We start from the raw sequence: 21,565 nt of genomic DNA on the forward strand, positions 1-21,565 counted from the left end.
ACTTATTTTGTGGCCTAATATGTAGTCTGTGTCGGGGAGTCTTCTGTGTGCTGGTGAAAAGAATGTATATTCCATAGTTATTGTAGAAAGTTCTGTAAATGTCTAAGTCCATTTGGTCTAAAGTCCAATTTAAGCCCAATGTTTCTTTGTTATTTTTCTGTCTCGATCTATCTAGTGTTGTGTGTGTGGTGTTAAATTCTCCCACTATTATTGCATTACTGTCTTTCTTTTTCTTTGGGTCTAGTGATAATTTTCTGAATTTCGATGCTCTAATGTTAGGTGCATATAAATTAGGATTGTTATATCTTCTTGCTGAATTGATCCCTTTATCATTATATAATAACCTTCTTTGTCTTTTCTTTTTTAAGTCTGTCTTATCTAAGTATAGCTACTCCTGCTCACTTTTGGTTTCCATTTGCTTGGACTATCTTTTTCCGCCTCTTTACTTTCAGTCTATGTGTGTTTTTATGGATAAGGTAAGTTTCTTGTAGGCAGTATATAGTTGTGCTATGTATTTTAATCCATTCTACCAGTCTGTATCTTTTAGTGGAACATTTAATCCATCTACATTCAAGGTTAATATTGATATAGGAGGCTTTGTTCCTGTCATATTGTTCATTATTTTCAAGTTGTCTTATAAATTCTTTGTTCCTTTCTTCTTTTCCATCTTTGTCTTTGTCATTTGATGAAATTCTGTCATGTTACCATTTGATTCCTACATCTTCCTCACGTGTGATTGTTTTATAAGAACTTTTATATTTCTCTTTTTATCATGGTGAATGTTGACCTTTTGTTTCCATGTTTAAGACCACTTTGAGCATTTCCTGTCATGCTGGTCTAGTAATGATAAATTTCCCCAGCATTTGCTTGTGTGGAAAAGGCTTTGTTTTTTCTTCATTTATGAAGCTGATTCTGGCAGGATATAAAATTCTTGGCTGACAGTTTTCTTTTTATTAGCACTTTGAGAATGCCCATTCCTTTCTGGCCTGGAAGGTTTCTGCTGAAAAGTCTGCTGTTAATCTGATGGAATTTCCATTACAAGTGACTAAGTACTTTTCTCTTGCTAATTTTAGAATTATTTCACATTGACTTTAGACATTCTGAATATAATATGCTGTAGTGAAATCCTTTTTGCAATATATTTTTCTGGGGATTGCTGAGCCTCCTGTATCTGGATATCTAACTTTTTTGCTAGACTTGGGAAACTTTCATCAATTATTTTCTTAGTTTTTCTTCTTAGCCAGGCAACAACTGCAGCCGTATCAACTTGAACTCGGACTAAGAGCAGGGCACAGCTCAGCATGAAATTCTCAAAACTGTGCCTTGTGCCTGGGACCAGGGAGAGCAGGGACCCTCCTAGCCAGGTGTCATGAGCAAGAAACTGTTAAGGAGTGCAGTCTGCCCACATCTGTTTCACAAGAGTCCATTGCAGGGCAGTGGGTATTGTCCTAGATATGCATAGAAGAGCCTGGTTTCCCTGTCTCTCCTTGGCCAGGTGGTAGCTACAGCCTTGTCAGCCCAAACATAGCCTGAGGGTGGGGCACAACCTTCCATTAAACTCTCAATATTTCACCTTGGGTCTGGGACCAGAGAGGGTAGGGTCCCTCCCAGGCAAGCAGCATGGACAAGAAGCTGTGGGAAGTGCCGTCTGCTCATGTCTCAGTATCAGCAGCACACTTCAGCAAGGCAGTAGGGACCTTCCTAGGGGTGCATAGGAGTGACCAGTGTGTCCCCCCTTCTCTCCTTGGAACATTGCAGTGGCTGCAGCCATGTCTGTAGATCCCCGGTATCTAGGCTATCAGCAGTAGTGCCCAACTGGAGCTGTTCTAGGCTCGAATGCCTGTGGGATTCCAAGTGATCTCCCTTTATGGAGCAACATCTCTGTGCCATATTTAGGCAGTTCCGTATGTCCAGCCCAAGGCCTTAGTGGGCCAAGGGTTTCTTCTGTAGCCAGGATCATAAAAGCCCATTTTGGACTGCAGGGGCCTGAGGTTTTGTCTCTTATTGTTTCCCATCATCTAGGAGCCTCTTCTGGTGCTCAGTCAGCCCCTGGCTGGGCAAGCTGCCTCAGACTCTCTCCTTACTTATTTTGCTGCTTCCTATTTCTTCTCTGATGAGTCCTAGCATTCTCTCCTAGGCAATCTATTTGAAATGCAAGTATCTACTTACTACTCTGGTTTTTCTCCATGGAGGAGGCACATACTACCTGCATCTGGTTAGCCGTTTTGATCCCTCCTGAGATTTTCTAAGAAAAATTATTTTTAAATAATTTAAACCCAGTTTATAATAAGTGTTCAATCACCTGAAATGGCAGAAAACAAATAATTTAATCATTATTAAATCAATTATCTGCATGTTTTCTGTTTGGGAGATTGTACCACTCTGATGATGATGTTCTAATTTTGCTCTATGTTGGCGCTTTGGTCACTTATGGTATTTTGAAACTTACGTATGTGTAGGTGACTGATCATTTTTTTTTATTTCCTTTTCAGCGGAGGAAATATTTGAGAGTGTAGGAGATCGAGAGCTAAGACAAGTCTTTGAAGGACAAAATCGTATTCATCTTGAAATCAAGCAGCTGAACCGGCAGTTAGATATGATTCTTGATGAACAGAGAAGATATGTTTCTTCCTTAACAGAGGAAATCTCTAAAAGAGGAGCAGGAATGCCCGGGCAGCATGGGCAGGTGGGCTTGCAGAATATGCACATGTGCCTCATTTACCCTTTGCTGGAAGGGAAGTAAAGAAGAAGGGCTACTGTACTATGTGCTCATAGAATGTGGATTATTCAGCTTGCTCGTCATTGTTTCTTCCTCCAGATCTCTCAACAAGAACTGGATACTGTTGTGAAAACTCAGCATGAGATTCTGAGACAAGTAAATGAAATGAAGTAAGTATGTAAAAGTAGTGTCTGTGTGTTATGTGATTTTTGTATCCTAAATTTGTGACTTTAGGTGTGCAAGCACTGTATATTGTAAGATTTCTGCATGAGGGTAAGAATCCTGTTCTAGATTCATTCTGCAAATAGGGGACCATAAATACAGCAACTTTTAATGTTTAAAAACTGCAAACATGTCTAAAGTTTTTAATTGTTCAGAGCTGGAAAAGAAGAAATGGTTTTGGCATCTTTTAAAAAAATAGGAGATTTGTCAGTTACTTGACAGAGCCAGGTGTGTTCTTATATTTATAAAATATAAAAAGAATATGAAGTAATATATAACAATTTTATGAAAAGTACTAGGGGAATAAATATGTGTAGCATTGTAAGACTGTAATAGAAGCAGACCCGATGCAGGAAATTCTTTTTGATGAAATGAAACCATTTTGAATGTAGTATGTGTGACTACCTCTTTTTCATTCCCGTCTTTTACTGTCAGAGAGACTGGACAGAGTTGGAGCAGAGAGGAGATAATTGTGTCCTTAGAATGTTGAACAGTAAATTTCTAATGAGAATGATTGACTTATGCAGATAATTAACAGCTTTCAATGCCTGGAGCACAGATAACAAACCAAAGTGTCATGTTTCCATAACCTAACATTTTAGAGCACTGTCCCAACCTATATAACCCTTGACAAACAAGAATGTCAAGGTGAGTTCTTTAGGACTGGAGAATTAAACAGAGTTAGATCAAACAGAAGGTGATTCTATCTGATATCTAGAGATTAAAGGCACTTAACTTACAACTGCAAATTTATATTTCTTCAATTTTTCTCTTTGTATTTAAAAAAATCTTCATAATGTGAACTCATTGAAATATTTATGATGCTAAATGAATAGTTTAGCTCTTCAAATAGTTTAATGAATAGAATCCTTTTAGAAATAGACTGGATCATGTAACACAACCTTTTAAAAAATCTTTTTATTTTGATCTAATTTTAGACCTCAGAAGCTACAAAAATAGTATGGGAAGTTTCTGTACATCCTTCACCCATCTTCCTCTAATTTACATAACCATGATATAATTGTCAGAACCAGGAAATTAACATTGATACAGTTCAATCAACTAAATTAATGACCTATTCAAAATTTATCAGTTTCTCCACCAACGCCTTTTTTCTATTCCAGGATCCTATCCACAATCGCACATTACATTTAGTGATTTTTTCTCTTTAGCCTTCTGCAGTCTGCAGTAGTTCCATCTTTCCTTGTCTTTCATGACCTTGACATTTTCCAAGAGCATTAATCAGTTAATACCTTTTGATTTGGGTTTGGTTGGATGGAAATTCCACATTTTGATAAGATATTATATATAATATGTTATATATAGTATATGTTATATAATATGTAGTGTATATGTTATTATATAAGATTGATAAGATATTACTGATGATGTTGGCCATGATCACTTGGTTATGGTGGTTTCCTATCGCTATCTACTTTAAAGTTACTGTATTTCCCTTTGTGGTTAATATTTTGGAGAAGGTACTTTGAGACTATGTAAGTATCCATTTCAAACTTCTGCTCATTCATTTTAGCATCCATTGATGTTTCTTGCCTGAAACAAGAATGTGGTTTTTGCCAAATGCCGACTTTATTTTTTCTTTTCATTTTTTATTTATTTGCTTATTTATTTTTTTGAGACAGGGTCCAGCTCTGTTGCCCAGGCTGGAGTGCAGTAGTGCAATCACAGCTCTCTGCAACCTCAACCTCCTGGGCTCAAATGATCCTCCCACCTCAGCCTCCTGAGTAGCTGGGACTACAGGTATATGCCACCACACCCAGCTAATTTTTCTATTTTTTTTTGGATTTGGGATTTTGCCATGTTGCCCAGGCTGATTTCAAACTCCTGAGCTCAATCGGTCCTTCTGCCTCTGCCTCCCAAAGTGTTGGGATTACAGGCGTGAGCCACCACACCTGGCCCTGATGTTTATATTTCTATAATTCCCTCTACATTTGCTCATTGGAATTCTGCTGTCAGGACCAACCATCCTTTCTCTCCCATTTATTTATTTAGATCACTACAGACTCATGGATGTTTATTCCATAGGTCACAATCCAACACTCTTACTTATTTTGCTGCTCAGATCGTTTCAGGTATGGTCATTCTGAGCTCCTTCATGTTGTCATCTTTGTTCTCTCAACAAGCCCCCATCTTTTATTGAGCATTTAAAAAATTTATGATACTGCACTATCTTCTAGGGTTATCTTGTATTTTCTCTGCCCTCAGTGAGCCCTGGTTCCTTTTTCTTGAAAAAGGTATTTGAAAACCAACCTCTGAGGAATCACCACACTGTCTTCTACAATGGTTGAACTAGTTTACGGTCCCACCAGCAGTGTAAAAGTGTTCCTATTTCTCCGCATCCTCTCCAGCACCTGTTGTTTCCTGACTTTTTAATGATCGCCATTCTAACTGGTATGAGATGGTATCTCATTGTGGTTTTGATTTGCTTTTCTCTGATGGCCAGTTATGATGAGCATTTTTTCATGTGTCTGTTGGCTGCATAAATGGCTTCTTTTAGAAGTGTCTGTTCATATCCTTCGCCCACTTTTTGGTGGGATTGTTTTTTTTTCTTGTAAGTTAGTTTGAGTTCTTTGTAGATTCTGGATATTAGCCCTTTGTCAGATGAGTAGATTGCAAAAATTTTCTCCCATTCTGTAGGTTGCCTATTCACTCTGATGTTAGTTTCTTTTGCTGTGCAGAATCTCTTTAGTTTAATTAGATCCCATTTGTCAATTTTGACTTTTGTTGTATTGCTTTTGGTGTTTTAGACATGAAGTCCTTGCCCATGTGTATGTCCTGAATGGTATTGCCTAGGTTTTCTTCTAGGGTTTTTATGGTTTTAGGTCTAACATTTAAGTCTTTAATCCATCTTAAATTAATTTTTGTGTAAAGTGTAAGGAAGGGATACCCAAAGGATTATAAATCATGCTGCTATAAAGACACATGCACACGTGTGTTTATTGTGGCACTATTCACAATAGGAAAGACTTGGAATCAACCCAGATGTCCATCAGTGATAGATAGAAAATGTGACACATATACACCATGGAATACTATGCAGCCATAAAAAAGATGAGTTCATGTCCTTTATAGGGACATGGATGAAGCTGGAAACCATCATTCTCAGCAAAGTAGCGCAAGGACAGAAAACCAAACACCACATGTTCTCACTCATAGGTGGGAATTGAACAATGAGATCACTTGGACACAGGAAGGGGAATATCACACACTTGGGCCTGTTGTGGGGTGGGGGAGAGGGGAGGGATAGCATTAGGAGATATACCTAATGTAAAAGACGAGTTAATGGGTGCAGCACACCAACATGGCACATGTATGCATATGTGAACGTTGCGCACATGTATCCTAGAACTTAAAGTATAATAATAAATACTAGGAAAAAAATAACCAAAAGTAGAACTGTCATTTGATCTAGCAATCCCACCACTGGGTATCTACCCAGTGGAAAAGAAGTCATTATACAAAAAAGATATTTGCACACGCATGTTTATAACATCACAGTTTGCAGTTGCAAAATCATGGAACCAACCCAAATGCCCATCAATCAACGAGTGGATAAAGAAACTGTGAGAGAGATATATACATATATATATGATGGAATACTACTCAGCCACAAAAAGGAATGGATTAATGGCATTTGCAGTGACCTGGATGAGAATGGAGACTATTCTAAGTGAAGTAACTCAGGAATGGAAAACCAAACACTGTATGTTCTCACTGATACGTGGGAGCTAAGCTATGAGGACACAAAGGCATAAGAACAATACAATGGACTTTGGGGACTTCGGGGGAAGGGTGTTGGGGGTTGAGGGATAAACGACTACAAATAGGGTGCAATGTATATTGCTCCGGTGATGGGTGCACCAAAATCTCACAAATCACCACTAAATAACTTACTCATGTAACCAAACACCACCTGTACCCCAATAACCTATGGGAAATAAAAAAGAAAAAAAGAAAACCAACCTCTGGGCACTAGGTGTGCTCATTACTACCACGGTGCCGTTACCTCTAGACCTCTTCGTGGACAGAGCTAGAGAATATATATATGTATACTAACCCATGCATGTACATGAGTCTGTAGTTCCATGTCTGTCAACCTGTTTTTGTTTTAAACCATGAGATTATGCAGATATTTTGGATTCTGGCTGGACTGAATGCTGCAGAGTTCATTTTTAACTTTTCCTCTTGTCTTATTTGAAAATTCTTTCGCCATCAGGGAGAAACCTGGTTCTTACTATCTGTATCTATAACATATTTACTTATTGGTTCCACTTGAGTATGCACATACGTACACACAAAGTGGTTTCAAGTTGTTAACTCATATCCCTGTGAGAAAGACGTTTTTTGACAAGTTTATGTAAAGTTCCTTTTATCTCTAGCTTTACAGTATCCAGCCCAGATACTATTTTCCAGATAGTTTCTTCGTGTAGTTCTTTTTTTCCCTACTCCTTTCATTATGGCTGATGTTACTCATTTAGGATCCAGTTAGATTCTTTGTTAATGCTTATATTCCTCCTATATCCTGGTTGATTTAAATTGTTTGTATTTTGGGTATGTGAATACTATGATTCTAAGGGGCAGAGCATGTGTGTATTGCTTCTTCATCCTTGCTACCACTTTCCCATTCTCCCCTTCTTTCCAGCTCTTTCCCACCCATTCCCTCTTGGTAACCAATTCTGTTAGCTTCTGGTTTGTTCTTCCTGTATTTCTTCTGTATATACCTGTTTTCTTTTTCTTTTTTTGTGTGTTTGTTTTTGTTTTTGTTTTGTTTTGTTTTGTTTTGTTTTTGAGATGGAGTTTTGCTCTTGTTGCCCAGGCTGGAGTGCAATGGTGCAATCTTGGCTCACCGCAACCTCTGCCTTCTGGGTTCAAGTGATTCTCCTGCCTCAGCCTCCCATGTAGCTGGGATTGTAGGCACCTGCCACCACGCCTGGCTAATTTTGTATTTTTAGTACAGATGGGGTTTCTCCATGTTGGCCAGGCTGGTCTCCAACTCATGACCTCAGGTGATCCACCCGCCTTGGCCTCCCAAAATGCTGGGATTACAGGTGTTAGCCACCGCACCCCGCCCATATTTTCTGAAGTACCCTTCCTCTGTGAAGAATAGCATACTCTAAATACTCTTTTGTGCTTTGCATGTTTAACTTGACAGTAGTACTAGGACATCTAAAGATGTAACTAGTTGTCAGGACATCCTAGCTATCCAGTTGTATTATCCATAGAATCCCTTTCTTAGAGGAGTTAACAATCCTTGCAGACTCCCACTTACTGAGAACAAATGTCATGCATACAATAAGTTAATACAAAAACTGAGCTCAAGTTTCTGAACTAGTCCTCTGGACCTTTTTCTTTAGGATTTAGCTTCAGAAAAAATGTAAATATATAGGAAATATTTGCCTTTAATGGAAAGGGTGGTTTGTTTCTTTGTGGATTTTTATATTCTTAAGGAATCATAGAAATTTTTTTTTTAGCAGAAAGAGATCTTAGAAAGCATGTAGCTTTTCTGTAGCAGCTGATGCCTCTTCCCACTTCTCCATCTCAAAATCCCTTTCAAGACTTCTGGTATACCATTTACTCTTGGTGTTCTTTGGCCTCTGCTTCCATTTAGTTATCTTCACTTGCTCTCCTTCCATCATCCCTTAAAAGGTATTCTTTTCAAGGGTTCTGTCCAGCCCTCTTTTCACTTGACCTGTTTCCTAAACCAAATATGACCACCTTCCACATTTCTATCCCCAGAGACTCCTCTTCATTTTTTGACACTCAGCTAAATGCATCTTTCTTTGTAGAGCTCTAGTTGTGCTTCTTTCTTTCTTTTTATTTTATTTTATTTTATTTTATTTTTTTATTTTATTTTTTTTTATTATTATACTTTGAGTTCTAGGGTACATGTGCATAACGTGCAGACAAAGTTGTGCTTCTTTCACATTGCTTTCCTGCTAGACAGTGCATGTCCGCAGAGCAGGTATTTCTTTTTTTTTTTTTTTTTTTTCAAAGTTTATATCCCTAAATATTCCCTGGCTCACAGCACTTATGAAATAAATGTTAGCAGAATGAACAGGCAAATGAATGAATGACTGAGTAGGAGCGCATTAGGTGACTCAATCTTTGGTATATTAAAAAGACATTTATACTGAGCAAGTTCATGCTTCTGGGAAGCAAAATTCTTAAATGCAGATATGTAACAACGTTATATACTCTGGGGGGTTTGGTCTTGGTAGTATTTTAGTTATATTAAAATGTTATGCTTAATTTGACTTTCAGTGGAAAAGCTTAGCGCCCCATGGATTTTCTTGGGCATATGTGCCATTGAAAGAAATTGTAATCAACACATTGATTCAAAAGCACTTGACATATTTTGTAACTACTTTTAAGTCTTTACTGCTCACGTAACTCAAATATAATTTTTTAAATGTTATAGTTAACATTCCGTCTGACATATAGTGTTATTTTTAAGTAATTTGAGTCTTTTTTTTTTTTTTCTTCTGGTAAAGCTCTTACTTTTTAAACTACATTTGACTCCAATGAGATAACTTATTTATTTATTCCTCCAAATTAAACCATAGCTGTTGAAGGCACTAGTAGGAAATCAGAATTGTGACCCCTGTCCTCAGGGTCACAAAGCCATTAGTCTCCATCTGTATGCTGTATGAGTGAAATAATCTATATATGCAGCTACAGAGCAGACAAGTCTGTGTGTGTGAGTGTGCCTATAGGAAATGATTGCATTTGGCACTAGTCCTTTATGGTACAGCTGAACACCTAGAAAGATTTATTACAACTTCATTAAAAATATCATCCATTATATTCAATATCCACTTACACTATTGGTTTTAACACAAATTACCTAGTAGTAGTTTCTACATGGTATTTTTAGATGACCTTTAGTAAAAGATAAAGGCATAATGTTGTTTTATAAATTATTTTCCAATTTTGAACACAACTCAATTTTTTAAAATACTTCTTTACCATTTTTTTTTTAAGGATGTAATATATTGAACTTGAAAAGGTATAAGTATTGGAGATCTGTGACTGAAAAAAAATAATCTCTATAGTGATTTTATTGTATCAAGAGTCTTTCTGTTTCAGAAATTCCATGAGTGAAACCGTCAGACTGGTCAGTGGAATGCAGCACCCTGGCTCTGCCGGAGGCGTCTATGAGACAGCACAGCACTTCGCTGACATCAAAGAGCACCTGCACACAGTAAAGAGGGACATAGACAACTTAGTGCAGCGAAACATGGTGACTTTGTTTCCTTTTCCTTTCATAATTATAATCTCTAGGAAAGGAAGAACTCACACTCTACTGAAAATCTTGTAACCCTTTAGTTAATGCTGATGCTTATTTTTAATGTTTAAGGTAGAATTGTCCCATACATTGTAGATCTCCATGTGTAAACAGCTCCCATAGCGGTTATGGTTTTTTAATATGTAATATTTGTATTATCATTTCATGAAAATATTTTCTGATTTCCGTGTTAATGTCTTCTCTGATCCATGGATCGCCTAAGGTGTATTTCTTTGGCCTATTTTTTCCTCAAGGTTCTATAATCTGGCAATTTCTTGCTATCTTGTTAGCGTCATTTACCTTTACCTGGGTTTCGTGTGCTTGGATTGGGTTGGATTTGTTTTTGACTCTGCTAGTTGTCTTCTGTAAGACATATTTGGGATATGATTGGCCCATATTTCCTAGTGTACCTTACCAGAAGCAGAAATCCCAATCCTTTATATTTTATATCATGTTTTATCTTTTTAAAAGCTTTTTAAAACATTTGATGTCCTTTAGAAAATATGCTAACATATTAGTAATAATGTTACATTAACTCTCCCAAGGTCAGTAACTAGTAAGTAGTAGAGGGAGATAACTTAGGTCTTCAGCTTCTAATCTTGTCTCCTTTACATTTTTTGACAACTCTCTTAACTATATTCCTGTATATATGCCTTGAATATACATTTTTTTTCAAACATGGCTTAATAGTTTTCTTATTGATCATGACCTCTCATCCAAAGCATTACTATCTGTCCCCTTAGTTCTGTTTGAGGTTATTTTTCTCCTACTTTAGCCTTTGTTGCAATGACCAAATTGATACTGTGCATATCCATTTACTGAAGAACTTTGCCCCACAAATATAACTATATTGGGAACAACTAATCTTAGAAGCCATTCTCTCTGGATACTTGGATGAAATCTTTGTTTCTGATATTTAATTACCTCCTTAAAATAGAAGGAATACTCAGGGAAATAGGGAAAGAAATATTTTTCAGAACACCAGTGAGTAATGTTGAATGCTATGAGGTTGGAGAGAATGAGGACTGAGAAAAAACCATTCTATATGTCAAGTAGTTTGTTGGTAGGGTGACCATGTAATTTATTGTCTGACCTGGAACACTTTTGAGAGTGAAGGGGGTGCTGTTAATAATCACACCACTACAGCAAGCGTGAACTGGGAGTGTCCAGAGGAGTTGTCTGTGGTGACCCTAGCCTCAGTGACATCAGGAACAGTAACATTATCATATACCGTAATGCGGACAGGAGCCAGGTGGCAGTGAGTTAGTGACTGGGTAGTGAAAAGGTGGAGGCCTTCCGGTGTCACCTACTCCTTCAAAAACAGTTGTCAGTAAAAGTTAAGGGGATAGAAGGTTTTCTGGGGGATGAAAAAATGAAAATACTTGTTTATATAGCAAACTGAGTTTTGCAAAGATTTCACATTTATTTCTTTTTCCAAACTGCTAATTTGACTAACTGTAATAGAGAGTCATTTGCCTTACAGCTGTCAAATGAAAAGTCGAAATGCCCAGAACTACCACCATTTCCATCATGTTTGTCTACGGTCCACTTCATTATATTTGTTGTGGTGCAAACTGTATTATTCATTGGTTATATCATGTATAGGTAAGTCTCTTGATAAAATTTGACCCAATATTTTTCTGCATCTGTTTAATTAGAAATATTCAACTAAGTTATCTATGTTCATAATACAATTTTCACCACCTATAAAATTGTTTATTGTGATTTCTGTTCATTTCAGTTCACATAAAATGCATGTATAGAATATGTGTTTATCTTTACGCATTGTATAATTCAAAAGGCATTGATATTTTAATTTTCAACAATCCTGTTTCAAGTTAAGTATATAGACCTTCTTTCAGTGTTTGTTTCTTTTTTTCCCTAGGTCTCAGCAAGAAGCAGCTGCCAAAAAGTTCTTTTGACTACCATTTTCATGTGTACATCATCTATTTGTGTACAAAATGTTGTTGTTTTGAGGGAATTTAAGTATTTAAATTGCTTCATAGTCTAAATTATTAAAAATTTTAAATAAAATAACTGTTTAAACATTGATTTGCAGTTAAGAATAAACCTTAAAGCAAAGACAACCACATTTTAATTTGTTCACAGTATGTAAATCTGTCTAAATTTCAGTGAATTTCTGGTCACTATGATACAGCCACTGAGCAGAATATTGACCAGTAAGAGGGTAAATAAGAAAGTGGGGGCAACCCCTGGATATGAATGTTACCCCCTAAGTCTCCAGTATTGCAGGTTTCCCTGTGTAACATAGACACACTTGCCCTCATGCCTCCCAGAATATGAGGTCTAATTAAGAAGTCCCATCAGGTTTATTTTGTAACCAAAGTGTTTTTTAGAGGTCAGACTTCCTAATCAAAGGCCTGGGCCTGCAGTCCTTTCATCTTAATTTAACTTCCTTTGAAATCAAAGAATATTTTGAGAGCTTTAAGGATCTGGATAATAGACTTCAAAATGTTAAGTGAAAAATTTTTTTCCTCTATTTATCAATGATATATTTCACTTTTAAAGGAAAGTTTAGAGGAAAATTAATAGCTGCTTTTTGCCTAAAAAACCTTGTAAGTGGAAACATTCCTCTGAGAATGACTTTTATAGGTATTTTGCCTGGTAATGTATTCATTCATGATTGCCCATATTCTTGAATGTCTTCATTCCAATGGTGTCAGGTCAATATTATGAAAATAATTTTTGTATTTATATTTGTAACTTAAGGAATTCATTTCTCCCATTTACTACAGCCTGTAAATTCAGCTCAAATTGCATGATCTGAGGATATTTTAAATTTACAAAACCTGCCACTACATTCTGGTTTACATTAGTTACTTCATGCTGGCTGGGGTTAGTGACCATTTGCATACTCTTTTAAATCAAGGAGGCTGTAGTAGAAGCAGTTTTAAGATTCTTGAAGGCAAAATTTGAAAAACAGTGATTACTTGTACTTGTTTCCTTTTAGTGCCAGAACTAAGTGAAGCACTTGTTAGTAAACTTAACCTTGAAATATCAGACTGGAAGGAGTTTTTAGAGTCTTTGTGCATAGCTGTAGGTATTATAGAAACAGTCTGTAAATGACAGTTTAAGATGCAAATTTAATTTTGTTCACAGCTGATTTATACTGATTTTTGCTGCCTTCAAAATACTGTTTTACCTCTTTTAGCTAGAGTGGTTGTCTTTCATTTGCCATAGAATTCCAAACAATACTATTTTATAAAATAGTACGGTTGAATTATTCCAAGCCTCCCTAGGTTTGCTCTCAAATGTCATTCACAGATTGGGCTAACAACCTAAAATCTATGTATAAAGACTGTCTGAAGAACTCTGTATTATAGCCGTACCGAATGAGTGCTGTGTGTGCAAACAGTCTCGCATTGCTTTTTATGTTGATACTTATCCTGGAACACTGAAAGAGAATATGCCAGTGATAACTTACTTTACTTCAGTCATTTCAACACAGAAAATGCTTCTCTAGCGTTTTTCTTTTGTAGTGTTAACATTTTGAAATTCATGTTTCAGAGGCTTCATCATCACAGAATTTACTCTTGCTCCATGAAAAAAATTATATACCTTCAGAAGAATATTTAAGTTGTAGACTATGAAACTTGAGAAATCCTCCTGAGATAAAAGGCTGCCAAATCCAGTATTATAAAGTCCATGGTCATATGTGCCTGTGCATTAAAGGAATACCAGATCTATGCAGTATACATTTTTCGGGCTGAAATTCAAGGGGAATCATTCTCATCATTCTTATTACAAATGGAGATGGCTGTTATGAAACAGCACGAGCATGAACCTTTCATCTTTTATACTTAGTGATACACTTTGCTTGAAAATCACTCAGTAAAGTAGTTCACGCAGAATGTGTATCATATTATTTGAAGTTTGGTTTTTCTCAAAATCATTGACTTTTGTAAGGAGCTCATTTCTGAACAAAAAGGTTTGCTCTGTGGAAAAATCAATCACTGCCAGGATTCTTTCATTTCTGTACTATTTTGTATAACTGAATTTGTTCACTTCTCTCACACCAGCAAGTGTTTTACAGGTGCCTTGGATTAAAACAAAGTTGATTTTAAAATTTTTATGTAAGTCATTGTGTTTATGATGCCACTTTTAAAAGGAAAATGCAATTGCTTAATGGCTAATACCCTTATTTCATGTACCTATTTGTGTTCTAATAATTGTTTGAATGTTTTATTCAGCTTAAAACTTTACCACGAAGTCATAAACAGTAAACAATGTTTTGTTATGTATTAAGGGAATAGCAGTGTTTCTCAAAGTATAATCCATAGACCATCTGGGTCATGGTGCCTGGTTTCAGACCACCTGAATCAAATCTTAGGGGTGGGGCTTTGGGATGTCATTGTTCAATATGAGGCACCTCAGGAGATTCTGAGCACACCGATGTCTGAGAACCACTAAAATGAGGAGTGGAAAAAAAATAGATGTTTTGTTAATTTAGAGCTGATCTGAGAGGATAATATATTTTTATTGTCAATGACATTAACAGATGTGCACTGATTCTTTTATACCTACAATTAATGTTCCTTTTTATTAAAACTCTTGGTTCATGAGCAACTACAGACTGACTCTACATTATTACCTGTTGCTTTTAGTATTTTCGTGATGGCTTTTAAACTTATGAAATCATCTTAAGATCATTCATGGTCAAGCCATGAAAACTCCCATCTTCAAGCCTGCCTGCTAAAGCTTTTTTGCCTTCCTCATTGTGATTATGGTAACATTTTATCTCAGACAGTTGTACTTTTTGATAACTTAGGGAAAATAGAAATTACTTGAACAAGGGATTGCCTGCCTCACTGCATTGCAGAGATACAGTTTTTGTAAAGAACACAAATAGCAGTTGTGAATATTAAGATGTGATTATCTTTCCCTGTCCATGTGCTTATCAAAAGAAGATAGTGAACAAATGATTATATTGAGGATTTTTTAAATTTATAAGATCTAATGTGAAACCCACACTTGGAACTTTTTAGATCTATCTGTTGCTTGTTTAATATATTTCTTTTATGACATTACTTAAAGTTTAAAAGGGTTTTCTATCCACTGTCAATTTGAATTGGATAACATTTTGTCGTCTTTTTTTTTTTTTTCCTGATTGTTATTTGATGCTAGCTGGAATTCAAGAAATGGTATTGACCTTATTCAAATAAAGAAATATTTTAGTAAATTTGCTTTTTCCTTCATTGATCCTGGATAATAAGTTGCCATTTGTTTTTCAGACAGGACCTGTATTGTGATAGCATTTCATTTATCACATGCTTTGGGCTCTGCCCAAGGTAGCCTGCTGCATGCAGAGGCAGTACATGGAAGCATGGCACGAGAACATAGAAATGGTCATGGATAACTGTTTACCCTTGCTGGTAATGAAAATACAAACTAATTAAAACAATGTATTTGATGTTTTTACCTCTAATAACCAAATGATGGCAAAAGTGTAGTTAAGCTGGAACCGATAGTCATTACTAATTAGTGGTAGTTTAAAAAATATTTTAATCTTTTTGGCAAGTACCATTTAACCAAGTAATTCCAATTCTGAGAGTTAATGTGGTATAAAAATAAAAGAGTAGGGCTTTGAGGTTAGACAAATCTAGGTTTGAATCCTGGCTCTCTAACTGGAGGTCACCTTCAGTTTCCTCATAATACTTATCTCGCACAGTTATAAGCATAGTAAAAGTGTCTTTATAAGGAGGCTTCAAAAAATGGTAGACTAATTGGTAAAGATAAATGGTGGATAAAATAAAAGATTTAAATACATAGATGGGTTCAAAATAATTGAGAACTTAAAACCCGATCAGGGAGCCTACTGGTAGTAGTAGGGAGTGGCAGAAACTAGACTACACACAGGCCCTAGATACTGTCATTGAAAGTTACGTTCATTTGTGGCATTGAGGACATGACTTTAGGCCTGAAAAACCCAGGAGGCTTGAACTGAGATACTAGAATAAAATGAGGACCCTGGAAGAGCTGCTTTTTCAGTGGAAATGGGCTGAAAGGACCTCTTACTTCTACCCCAGACCTCTTCTACCCCAACAGCTCGGAGAAGGCATAGGAAGCTTCTCTCCCTGGAACTCTGGGTAAGGGGACATTCCTTGTTAAGAGATTGAAGCCCAGGTGTATGCTTTATTTACATGGTGTGGAATTCTCTACATCAAAAACAATATATAAATTGGTTTTTGTCTGGGAAAATCCAGAAGGCAAAACAAAACCACTCATTAGCAATAATTCCACAGCAAAAGTACATTAGACAGCACTAGACAACCATAGGGACAGCCAGTCCTAACTGAAATGAGCTCTAAAAATTATAAACCAAACCAGAAAAATACGAAAGAGTGACAGTAGACACAATAATGAAACCTGGCACCTCCAAGAATCTGAGATAATAGAACAGTCAGAAGAAGACAACAAATATGTACACTTGAAATGACTTTAAAAATACTGAAGAGTTTATAAAAGGACTAGAAATCATGAGGAAGAAATGAAACACTGAAAAGTAAGACAGTTGGAGTTCCAAAGAACCACCCAAAACACAACTTCGATACGGGAGGTGGAGATCAAATTTGGATACCAGATTGGACAAAGCTCAAAAGAATTCTTGAATTAGAAGATAGATCTGAGCAAATTACCAAGAATGCAACACAGATACTAAAATGGTGGAAAATGCAATAAATTGGCAGTTGGTGAGAAGGTACAACATACGTCTACCAGTAGTTCTAGAAGGTACAGGAGAGTCATGATGAAGAACTGTGCAAAGATGTAATAGCTAAGAACTTTTCAGAATTGATGCACACACATATTTGAAGAATCTTGAGTCTGAGGCAGGGTTGTAGGTTGGAGAAGTTTCCCACAGAAGATGTTATCTGAGCCATGTGCTAAAGTATGTATAGTGCAAGGGGGACTGGAAGAGAACTAACTCCAATCAGAAAAAATAACATGAACAAAAGCATAGAGTTGAGAAGCAGTGTAGTTTATGTGAGAACCTGTACGCTTATTCTGCTATGCTGGGAAAAATGATGGTTGGGTGGGATATACAGAGGCCAGATCCCAAGGCTCTGTAAAGGAGCTTGGGCTTCATCCAGAGGGTAATGGAAGGTCATGAAAGTCAAGCAGAAAGGCAATACTTGCATTTCAAACATTGCAATCTCTGAGTGCTTCATGGAGGAAGGAGGCTTGAGACAGACCAGCTGCAGTGCGCCCAGTGAAAAATGGTGGCCTGAAAGAAGGCCAGAAATCTATCAATAGTAGTATTGAACAATTAGAGTTCGTTTAGGCCACTCTAACAAAATATCATAAATGAGGTGACTTAAAAAAATTTATTGTAGGCCACGCACGGTGGCTCACGCCTGTAATCCCAGCACTTTGGGAGGCCGAGACGGGCGGATCACGAGGTCAGGAGATCGAGACCATCCTGGCTAACACGGTGAAACCCCGTCTCTACTAAAAATACAAAAAAAAAATTAGCCGGGCGCGGTGGCGGGCGCCTGTAGTCCCAGCTACACGGGAGGCTGCGGCAGGAGAATGGCGTGAACCCAGGAGGCGGAACTTGCAGTGAGCCGAGATCGCGCCACTGCACTCCAGCCTGGGCCACAGAGCGAGACTCCCAGTCTCAAAAAAAAAAAAAAAAATTTATTGCTCACTGTTCTGAAAGACTGGGAAAGTGAAGATCAAGCCTCTACCCTCATGACCTAATCACCTACAAATGTAGTAACACATTGGACATTAGGATTTCAACATAGGAGTTTTGGGACAAGCAAACATTCAGGCAAGCATCTAATGACTATTTGAAGTGGGGAGTGAATGAGAAGGAAGAATGTAAGATGATACTCTGTTTCTGGCTTGTGGAATTGGATGGAAGGTATCCTAAAATGGAACACAAGAAAAAGGATGGGAATTGAAGATGAGGGAAGAAGAGGTTAAGTTCCATTTGGAACATAGATTTTGACATAACTAGCCAAGTAAAAATGGCCAGAAGGCAATATAGGCTTGGATTCAGGGCAGAACCATACCTCAATTTTTTATCTCTAAAATGGGGTGATAACTGAGATAACAGAGCACCATAAATAGAGCTTAGGAACAAGACGCTTGTGCCCAGTAAATGTTAGCTATTCTTATTCTATGCATCTGAAAATCAGAAGAGAGAACTGACCCAGAACAGTACAACACAGGATTTTTGGCTCTTTCTCTACCTGCTCATGAGTTCTAAAAAAAGGGAAACAGTCCTCAGCAGTGCTGGGAGTCCCATTCCGTTTCTCAGATCCTCACAAATAAGTCCGGAAGCTGCCCAGTCAGCTGCCACGTGGCATTTACTGTTTCTCTTCTCTGAACCCCCGTGATGCCCACTGGGTGCTGCTCCTCCTGATGGCATCATCCCCTGTGTTGGCCCTTAACTGCTCGCTCTTCTGGATCTGCCATTTCTGCCATGTCAGCCCAGCAGTGGCACCATTTCTGCCATGTTCCATCATACAGGTCCCGCTGCTACTCAGGGGAGGATTTCATTCTCCTGCCAGACAAGCAGCCACTTCTGCCATCTGGCACCCTCATGACTGCCATTGTCCACAGAAGCAATGGAGGCTTCCAGGAGCCAGTCCGTGGGGTGGTGTATTAGGTTCTTCAGAGAAACAACCTTTAAATACACACACACGTACATATACACATATATACACACATACATACATATAAAATCAGGTATGGTTTACATGATTATGGAGGCTGAGAAGTCCCACGATCTGCCATCTGCAAGCTGGAGACCCAGAAAAGCCAGTAGTATAGCCGGAAGGCCTGAAAGCCAGAGCCAATGGTGTGGAGTCCATCTGAGCCTGAAGGCTTGAGGACCGTGAGTGCCCCGGGCAGAGGAAGATCAGTGTTCCCAGCTCAAGAAGACAGCAAATCCAACCTTCCTCTGGCTTTTCTCTTCAGGCCCTCACAGATTGGACGATGCCCATCCACACTGGGGAGGATCATCTGCTTTCCTCAGTCAGCCAAACCAAATGTAGATCTCTTCCATGAACAGCCTCACAGACGCACCAGAAACAATGTTGAACCAGATAATCCTGGCATCTAGTGACCCAGTCAAGTTGGCATGTAAAATTAACCATCATGGGTAGTTTGTGGCCAAATGGAGAAGAATGACTCTCTCCCGCCTGCATGTTACTTTCTGTTAAGAAAATACTAAAGCAGTGATGCATGGGCCCCAGGGTCAGAGTTCTCGGTGAGAATGGCTGTTACTATTAATTAAAGGTCCATCTCTAGGAAACAGTCCTAATGGGTTCATGAGCCTTGGCCAGGGTGAACCTGAGTGAAAGACACTACAGAATTTCTCAAGCCTCTGGGAACTAAGACTTTGTAACTGAGGCAAACTTACTGTGTCTGCTCTGAATGAGTCTCTCCCAAGAGCCTCCTTAGTACTTAATGCAAATAGACTTATTGCTAGCCATACCATGAATGTTACAATTTGCCAAATATACCTGAATTCCAAGCATGAACATAGCTCAGCTCAAATTGATCAGCCCACTGTGTAAACAGTAAGTTAGTAAATTAATCTTTGGTTCCCAGCCCATCTTCCCCTTCCATGTAGAACCAGCATGGCAATTTTCAATCAGATCATGGAAGCCAGCATGGCCTGTTAGAAAATAACAACCACTGAATTGCCTACCAACTCAGCACTCTACCAGCATGGAAGTTCTGTGGTAGAGAGGATACAGAATAGAATACAGTTATTACCTCACCAAAAAGTGATGTCTGTGAACTGAAATAGACCAGTCATATAGTGATGGCAAAAGAAATATTTTAGGAGTCAGGCATGGTGGCTCACACCTGTAACCCCAGCACTTTGGGAGGCCAAGGTGGGAGGATCTCTTGAGCCCATGGGCAACATAGAGAGACCTTATCTCTACAAAAAATAAAAAATTAGCCAGGTGTGATGGCACATGCCTGTAGTCTCAGCCATTCCGGAGGCTGAGGCAGGAGGATCGCTTGAGCCCATGAGATCAAGGCTATAGTGAGCCATGATTATGCACTCCAGCTTGGGTGACAGAGTAAGACCCTGTCACACACACACACACACACACACAAGATTTTGAAACGTTCAGTATAACATTGCTGAATATTTCTGGAAGACAGAAGAATCAGCCTGGGATACATTTCTTAAAATGGCCACTTTGAGAGACAAGGGACTGAGATGTTTTGAGTCTGCACAGAGTCACAAATGGGTCTCACAATCTATCAGATAACAATGGTCCAAGGTAGTACTGAAGAGACTCTTCAGTCCTGTAGCTCAATGAAAACCATACTATCATGACTGGGGAACTTCTTTGCACAGCTGGTATATAGCCTTGAGTTTGTATCTACAAGAATATTAACCAATCCTATAGAAATGAAAAGGAACATGCTACTTGGCCTGGCATTTCAATACAGTTCATTAAATATGTATTAAGTGTCTATGATGTACATGACACTCTATTAGGTAAAACACAAACCACTAAAATGTCTCCAGTAGGCAGTTATTAGGATTAGGGCTATGTGTTTACTTCCTTTGTGGTTTCCATAATGGTCCTTCTATTTCCCCAAGACTTTTTCCTCTTTTTATATTACCTCTTTTTTCCCAGTTAGAATAGAGGTTGCAAATCAATCCCAATGAATCTCATCTTTAGGTCATTTCTACACTTAGCCAATTAGCCATGTGTGGTGACACATGCCTTGGCACTTGGTGACCTTTTTTTTCTTCCAGTTCTGCTGACCTTCATGAGCACAGAGGTTTAGCTGCATGGCTACCCCTGAAATGTTGTTGTGTCACCTGCTAAGAGGATATAACGACTAAGACAGGACAACCTAATCACCATGATTTCCTTGCGGAAGGTCAAAAAGGAAGATAAACTAGCCAACTTTAATTACAGAAGCAAAATTAGGCATTTGATGTGAAAAGAGAAATCCCAGGTGAAGGACTGAAATGGATTTATGCTGTTTGAATGTGATATATTTCTAAAATATAATTCCACTAATGGGATTATTGCTTCTCTAGTAAATTCTTTGGGTCATATACCATCAAATTTTTCAAGTTGACTAGGACACAACGAATCGGTGTTTACAAAGGTGATCCATTAAATCAGAATGAGGCATGATTTTAAAAACTATGGCGAGTAGTCTTGATCCTGGGAGCTGGCAAAGAAGGCAGCAACCACTATGGCGTGGATTTGTAAGCACTAAGATGTTACTTCTATTATTGGTGGAGGGTGTCCAGGTTCCTGGCATTTTGAACAAAGAATTAGACAAAATGCACAAAGCAAGGGAAG

The 21,565-nt window shown here is 38.0% G+C and overlaps 1 protein-coding gene across 1 annotated transcript in view; it reads left to right on the plus strand.

The window, feature by feature from the left end:
• LMAN1 (lectin, mannose binding 1) overlaps positions 1-15,447 on the plus strand; it is a 32,570-nt gene extending 17,123 nt beyond the window's left edge. Inside the window, exons 9-13 of the mRNA XM_050767157.1 lie at positions 2,493-2,686; positions 2,819-2,889; positions 10,049-10,202; positions 11,731-11,852; positions 12,133-15,447. Coding sequence (XP_050623114.1) covers positions 2,493-2,686; positions 2,819-2,889; positions 10,049-10,202; positions 11,731-11,852; positions 12,133-12,169 — 578 coding nt within the window. The 3' untranslated portion in view covers positions 12,170-15,447. The remainder of the gene's footprint in view (positions 1-2,492; positions 2,687-2,818; positions 2,890-10,048; positions 10,203-11,730; positions 11,853-12,132) is intronic.
• The last annotated feature ends 6,118 nt before the right edge of the window (positions 15,448-21,565 follow it).

This window comes from Macaca thibetana, chromosome 18, assembly GCF_024542745.1.
Source record: "Macaca thibetana thibetana isolate TM-01 chromosome 18, ASM2454274v1, whole genome shotgun sequence".
NCBI classification, from domain to species: Eukaryota; Metazoa; Chordata; class Mammalia; order Primates; family Cercopithecidae; genus Macaca; species Macaca thibetana.